Source organism: Buceros rhinoceros, unplaced genomic scaffold (assembly GCF_000710305.1).
Source record: "Buceros rhinoceros silvestris isolate BGI_N320 unplaced genomic scaffold, ASM71030v1 scaffold22206, whole genome shotgun sequence".
Lineage (NCBI taxonomy): Eukaryota > Metazoa > Chordata > Aves > Bucerotiformes > Bucerotidae > Buceros > Buceros rhinoceros.
In genome coordinates, this window is record NW_010418441.1 from 20,285 (window position 1) to 27,256 (window position 6,972).

The 6,972-nt window shown below is 46.7% G+C and overlaps 1 protein-coding gene across 1 annotated transcript in view; it reads right to left on the reverse strand.

The window, feature by feature from the left end:
- Positions 1 to 4,135, reverse strand: part of RAP1A (RAP1A, member of RAS oncogene family) — a 16,740-nt gene extending 12,605 nt beyond the window's left edge. The window contains exons 1-2 of the mRNA XM_010138561.1: positions 4,067 to 4,135; positions 301 to 384 (exon numbers count right to left, since the gene is read on the reverse strand). Of these exons, the coding sequence (XP_010136863.1) occupies positions 301 to 357 (57 nt within the window). The 5' untranslated portion in view covers positions 358 to 384; positions 4,067 to 4,135. The remainder of the gene's footprint in view (positions 1 to 300; positions 385 to 4,066) is intronic.
- Positions 4,136 to 6,972: the final 2,837 nt, after the last annotated feature.

The following is a 6,972-nucleotide window of genomic DNA, read 5'->3' on the forward strand; positions in this document are numbered from 1 at the left end:
TTCCCAGATCTTTGTTCATGAAGCCAAGCCATGAACAGACACTCAGTACAGTATTATGGCCATGAAGGAAGCAGAAATGAAACGCTCACTCTTGTAACAGCGAGTCATCACCTGCTGCTTCTCCAAAACCGTGGCACAAATTGGCCGGTATTTCAGCAGTGTGGCAGTGGCTACAGGGAGGGCACTGTGCATGTTAAAACAATACCAATATCCCGCAACCCTGGATAAGTGTGGTCTGTGATGAGATAGGCTGGGGATGAAGTTTGCATATGGGTTTCCGAACAGCTTCCCAAGACTCACCAGAGCGGACTTCCCCACACCTCCTGAGCCAAGGACCACCAGCTTGTACTCACGCATGGTGTGGTCTGTTCAGATAGCAACGATCTGGAAAGCAGGAAAAAGTTAAGAGTTAAACAAGAGCTAAAAGCATACCTGGACATAAAAATTTGTGATGCTGCCTTCCAGAGTAGCAACACGCCCCCCTTCTCCTGAGAATAAAAATCTCTTAAGCAACAGCTCTGGTTTTGTTTTTCCACCTGGGCACTTAACTTTAGATGGCCCCTCCAGCCAGCCCCAGATCACAAGAGCTGCCCAGAGCAGGACCTGTTTGCCTGCCAGTGCTGGGAGAGGAGGAGGATGAGCACACCATGAACAACCGCAGCGCCTGCTCCCAGCTGCACTGGGTAGCACCAGCTCTCGCTGCCTGTCCTCTGCATTCCCGGTATTTTATAGCATCAAACAGTGAGTATCAGAGAAGGTCAGAAAGATGCAGGTAGAGAGGTTTACTACTCCCACCCTCCCACAGCGGGGAAGGGTTTAGATCAGTATTTTCTCTCTGGAGAAGGTCAGGCCCAACTCACGGCTGCCAAGGCAGAGCCTCTCTGCTCGCCCAAGCAAGGGCTCTGCCTTTTTATGGAAATCTTGCAACTCCCTCAACTCACTACGCAGCGCCAGAAAACTTCTCATTCTCGTCGAGATTCCCTGACAAATAAGGCGAATGACAAAGCTGGTGATAAACATTTTACGCTGTGTTTACATTATAAGCCAGGCCGGGCTGTCCCTATCAACGCGGCTCAGGCAAACAATGACCTCAGCAGCTAATTATCTTCCCCCTCTTCCCCCAGCACCACAGCACTTTCTTCCCAAGTAAGGCTTCGGCAACACGAGCACTTCTCAGAGGCATTTCGAACAAATGCTGCCACAGGATCGATGGGTTCACTGGCTACAGAAAGAGAATTGCTTTAAAGATAAAAATGTATTCCAAGTGGTTTAGTAGAGAAATGCACCACCTTGTCAACTACCCTTAACAACGACCCGTGAAGAACCATATTTTTAGCTTCACAACTGTGGACAACTCCCTGACAATATGTCTCAAGTTTATATAATCATTAAATTGGGATGGGCTTTGGCTTATCATTTCAATTCCCAAGGGAAAGCTGTACAGAAAGTCAAGAGGGACCCCACGAGCTGCCGCACACCCACAGCCAGTCCTCGCCCGAGCTGCATCAGGACTGGCAGCTGAACACGTCACTGGAGACCTTGCCCAATCATCCACTTGTAACCCTCACCCCTCAGCCACAGAATGTTCTAAGGTCTAAATGTGACATAAGTACTAGTTTAAACAAAAACTGAAAAATCCCTTGTGCAGCTGGAGAGCCACATACAAATTCTGCAGCACTTTATCTCAGCTGCAGTTGCTGAACTTAAGAGAAACTGTGAAATTAAGTCAAACTGAAAGGGATGTTCCAGAATGGTAGCTTTGAATATCTAAAAGCAGAGCAAGCAATGTCTATGCACTCTAGTATGATGACCACTTCTTTCAGTTAGAATGCTGGCAGCGATAAGCACTTCTGCTTGAAAATTTCCCAGGGAAGTAACACTCACTTCCTTTCTTCAAAAAAATCATTATTTTGGATGAGAAGGAGCAGGAAATTGCAATTAGCAAAGACTTTCCCCTTGATAAACCTTAGAAATTAAAAGACAATGCATTTTTTTACTAAAGTATAAATGCAACTTATTGATCCAGTTTATCTTCACCTTCTTACAGTTCCATGGCCTGTTCTGCCTAAAAAAACCCAGAAATCTATAGCGCCAAGGGTTAAATTTAGCTGTGAACTCTTTCACTTCTTATTTATAGTAAAAATACTTGTGGGAAAGTTTCAGCTGGGAGCAGTACAAGACCAACTTCTCATTTCTTCTCTACAGTATTTGCTGATTTTCTTTTTTTCAGGTGCAACAGGAAACCCAGATCCTGAAACGCCCGAGCCTTATTACTGTAAACCCACACGCCTTAATTATCTTGTAGCTCTTTCACGAGTATGTTAATGTTATCTGTTTATATAACATGAATAGAGTGCTCAAGAAATTACTATGCTGCATCTCAGCCAACTTCTCATTTGGCAACTGCTTATGCCCACCTCAATACAGTCAGACACAGCAGCATTCATTTCCATCCAGAGCTCTTGGTAGTGGAGTCACATGCTGGGAAGCAACAGCTACATTTTGAAACGGAATGAAATTATGGGTGTGAAGTGTATATTCTTTCCCTGACTCGAAAGAAAATCAGTAAGGAGTATAAAAAAAAACCCTGGTTGTCATGTTGTAAAAATAATCTCATTAGTTCTGAACACTGTGGTGCAAAAATAAAGCAAAAGCTGAGCATGTCTCTTTGGTTGTGCTCCAACCCCACGAAGCCATGGCAGGATAACCACGGGGCAAAGAGCACGAACCCATCACTGCTCTGAGCACCAGGCTCTCCATCCCACTCAGCAGCAGTACTGACACTTTAAACACAGAGCAATACATCGGTAGCATTCCGATTTCTGCTACAATAATGAACAAACTTCGCTCCTACACTGTGAAACACCTGACAGCTCAGGACTACTCTCCTCTTCCCTTTATTCTGTAACAGCAGCATTCTTTGCTGCTGCTGTCACCCACACTGCCTGGAAGTGGCAGGAACGGGTATTCAGCTTCTCAGGGCATCAGCCCAGCTCCTTCCTGAGGAAGGAGTGACCCTGTGAACAGATGGAGAGGTGAAAGGAAGGTGCAGGGTATTTGTTATAATATACAGAAATGAGAGGAGGGGCAGGCGGGGGCAGAAGGACCCCTGAGAAGGGGCAGTGGAAGATGCAAGTGCAGGTGAAGCTGTATCCTGACACAGGGCTCGACACCCACTCTGCCTGCATCTTTATTCAGCCAAGCACTCATGCACTTCCTTAACCACATGAATCGTCTTTCGCTCTGCTGCAACTGAGGGGCTGAATTGGGCACGAAGCAGCAAAACTTTCAGGGTATTTCCACACCAGTGGAAGAAGCCAGGCAGAGGCTGCGGGGAGGGTGGTGTGGGAAGAACAGCTGAGCCTCTTCAGGAGATAAACCTGATGAAAGAATGAGCCTCTCCTGTTAAGAAAGTTTCACCAGCTCATCAAGAAGTTTATAATTTGGGTGGTGGGGAGAGAGAAGCATGAACAAAGATGGTAAGTGAACACAGCACTGAGAGTGGGTGCAAGACCATCACACTGACCTGAAATGGGACACGCACCCTGCGAAACACAACTGCCTGAGTACAAATTATACAGCTGAAGGCAGCAGTTCGGTTTTATTAGTTTCTCCTTCCTTCTCCAATCACTGATGGAGCTACGAGTAACAGGAGGTGCAGATATGCTGCTCAGGGTGAGGAAGACAGCAGTAAGAGCACATGGTCTGATGGTTCTGCATAACTTGAAATGTTGCCCATAACTGATGACACAGTCTCCATTGAGATGGTAAGAGAAGACTTATAAAAAAGAAAAATCAAAGCAGACACATTCTTGACTCAGCCTTCACACTAAAACTGTGGACTGGAATCACAGATTTGTATTTCGCACAATAGCAGAGGACATCAGGAAAGACAGAACACAAAACTTCAGGGTTTCTCTTCCCCACTACAGGAAACAAGATTCAGGCAACTTTTTCTTTAACCAATGCCCTATGCACTTAAAATTCCCCAATTTCCGCAACTGCCAATGTTTTCACAGTTAGAAATTTCATTTGAAATACACTGAGAACATTAAAACACTCATACCTTGGCATAAAAGATCTCTCATCAGTGTAGCACCCCTACTGAAGGTTTTTCCAGGCTCCCTACAAGGAACTGAAAAAAGAAGAATTAGTCATTTTTCAATGACAGTCTGTGCAAGCATCAAAATCTTCTCTTTATGATTTCAATCTAAAACATGCCTGTTACAAAATTTGCTCTTTGCTTTACCAGCAAAGCTCTCTGCATTTTCTGAATACTCCAATCAAACTGCCTTCAAAACGAGAACTCCAGCATGATTTAACCTTGCCTCTAGGAAAGACTGGGGGGGTCAGGTGGAAGCCAGGGGAAAACACAACTTCTACTTGATTATGTCGTTAAAACGCGCTATACAAACTGGACTTGCAGTTAAGGTAAACCATAGGAAGACAACACGAAATGGAACTTTCTTAGGTCAAAAAGTAAAAGCCAGGAGAGGGCATTTCAGAGCGCACGCCACTTGCAGGGGTTTCTGCTTTTTTTTTTTTTTTTTATGAAAATTTCAAGTTCCTTATTTTTGTCTGCCCGATCTGACAGCAATAAAACACAGAAGACAGTAGGAAGAGATGAGATGGCCATCGCAGGGAGAAGCACTTCTCTCCTTATGCAGTTTTCAAACCATTATCTAAATAGCTGGTCTGGGGTTTTCTTAACATTGATTTTCTTAACATTGATTTTTACTGGATTTATGCAAAGTTGCCACTTCTGTTCCTAATCCTCTGTCCCTGTTCTTTGATGACTGCATTTGCAAGAAGTTCATGCACCAAAGTCTCATTTCCCATCTGCTCTGGCAACGCCTTCTTCCTCAATACCATGAATTTCGTCCCCAAAAGCCCTCTCTCCATTTCTGACCATGCATCGTTCAGCTAACCCAGGGGTGGGGATTTTAAAGACCAATTCAGTGACCAACTCCTACTGTAAGTCAACAGGATCTGGGCTCCCACATCCCTTCTCCCAACTGACTCGAAACGCCCACCCTGCCACCTTGACACCTGCAGCATGCCGTGCCTCTGCCGGCGTGGGAAAGCATCAGCCCAGAAACTGGGTGAACCATGTTTCTGAAGAAGCAGCTACAGAGAACAGATCAGCAAAGATATTTAAAACCTGAGTCATACTAAATGAGTCAGAAGGTCAGCAACCCTGAGCAATTTTAAAGGGGAGAAACCATCTCCGAACCGCTCGCAATCCGTATTGCTGTGGTAAAATCCAGTGACTGCTGCAACACATACAAAGTAAGATTATTTTACGGAATCCGCCAGGTTTCTTTCTTGTAAGAACCGTACAATGCCTGTGCAACTGTGTTGTACCCCTGCAGCGAGCGGCATGATCTCGGCAGCACGCCTTGGCGAGGAGATGCGCCACCCGCTGTGCCAGGCGCAGTTATCACCCCACGCAGGAAACCGAAGCATCAGGTGCCGATGCTATCAGGGTCCCTCTGAAACAAAGCCGGCAGTTGGCATCCTGTCCCGTACCTCTTCAGCCCACACACAAGACCTGCTTGCCCTGGCCCCCACCTCCTCCCCAGCCACCTGGGCAACCCCACGCTGCAGCAGGCAGAGGGGGACAGGCTGTCTGTGCCCAGGCAGCACAGACATCACACAGGCGACACTGCTTGAAGAACATCTACAAGCGACGAGAAAAAGGCAGAGGGAAGAGCAGAGAAGTTCACCCAGATGGTGGGTGTAGCATCTCGAGGTGCTTGAGAGCAGGACAAGTCCCAGTGACACCATTCCCCTGTCCCAGTAACCCTGCTGGCTCTTTGTCCTTGTGCTTTAGAAGACTGTAATGCTTGTGGGACCACAACCCATTGTTCAGGGAGACTGAACTGCAGCAGCAGTGACACTTCAAACACTAACTGCAGCCACAGCTACACCCTGCTGCTGTGGCAGGGGGGGGGGGCCCTGGCCCTTCCGCCTTTTCCAGGTTCCAGAAGGGACACTTCAAACACTACCGGCAGCCACAGCTACACCCTGCTGCTGTGGCAGGCGAGGGGTCCTCTGCCCCTTCAGCCTTTCACAGGTTCAGCACCAGCTACACCAAAGTCTCTGTTCACGACTCAGAGCCTACAGCTGTGTTTCTCTCTGGTTTTGGAGCAGATCAGTACACACAGATGTCTGCTAAGCAAGCACTGCATTGCAGGAAGCCTCATATTTTGCTTTTCCCTGCTGGCCCCGGCTCTGGCTCTCCCAGTCCTGCCCAGGGTGGAAATAAGGTACATGGGCACTTGCTCTTCCCAAAAGCATCTCTGAAAGTTTCCAAGGGATAAAAGATGCACTTGTTCCCCTTTTAATGCTAGAACCACAGGCACTTTAAATGAAAAAGTAGAACCACAGGAAGTTTAAATGAAAAACTAGTAATCTGTTTGTTTCAAAATACTACTTTTTAGCAGCCATGGACACATGTCACCTTGGAGCCACAGAAATCAGAATGTTTTAGAAACAGATAGTGAAGCTGTCATAATGCTTGTCAAGTATTTTTCCAAATGTAACAGGAAGTGAGTCAACAGCAGAGTTCACTCAGGCAGCTCTTGCTGCAGGCATGTGCTTGGATCCAACCTGTACACACCTGGAAACAGGGATTTTTTATGAAATAGCTAACAGAGTCACAGCTACAGACCAAGGACAGATGACAGCTGGGACTGCATTGTCGCTCAAGAAGCACAACACACAGCCATACTTTAAAAAGGGAGAGAGAAAAGGAACAGAAAAAAGTGAGGCCCCAAACCTCAAGGATCAGTTCCTAGAGACAATGTGAAATGGCCTCTCAAGGTGCAGGGTCTACAGCCACGTGCGCTGGTAACCTGATGGGTATTTTGCTCTTGCTGTTCCCCAGAAAGATGCACTGGGGCAGAGAAAGAGGAGAAAGATGTCCCTGAGAGAGTGGACAGAGGGGCAGGAAGCAAACACCACTCCCGC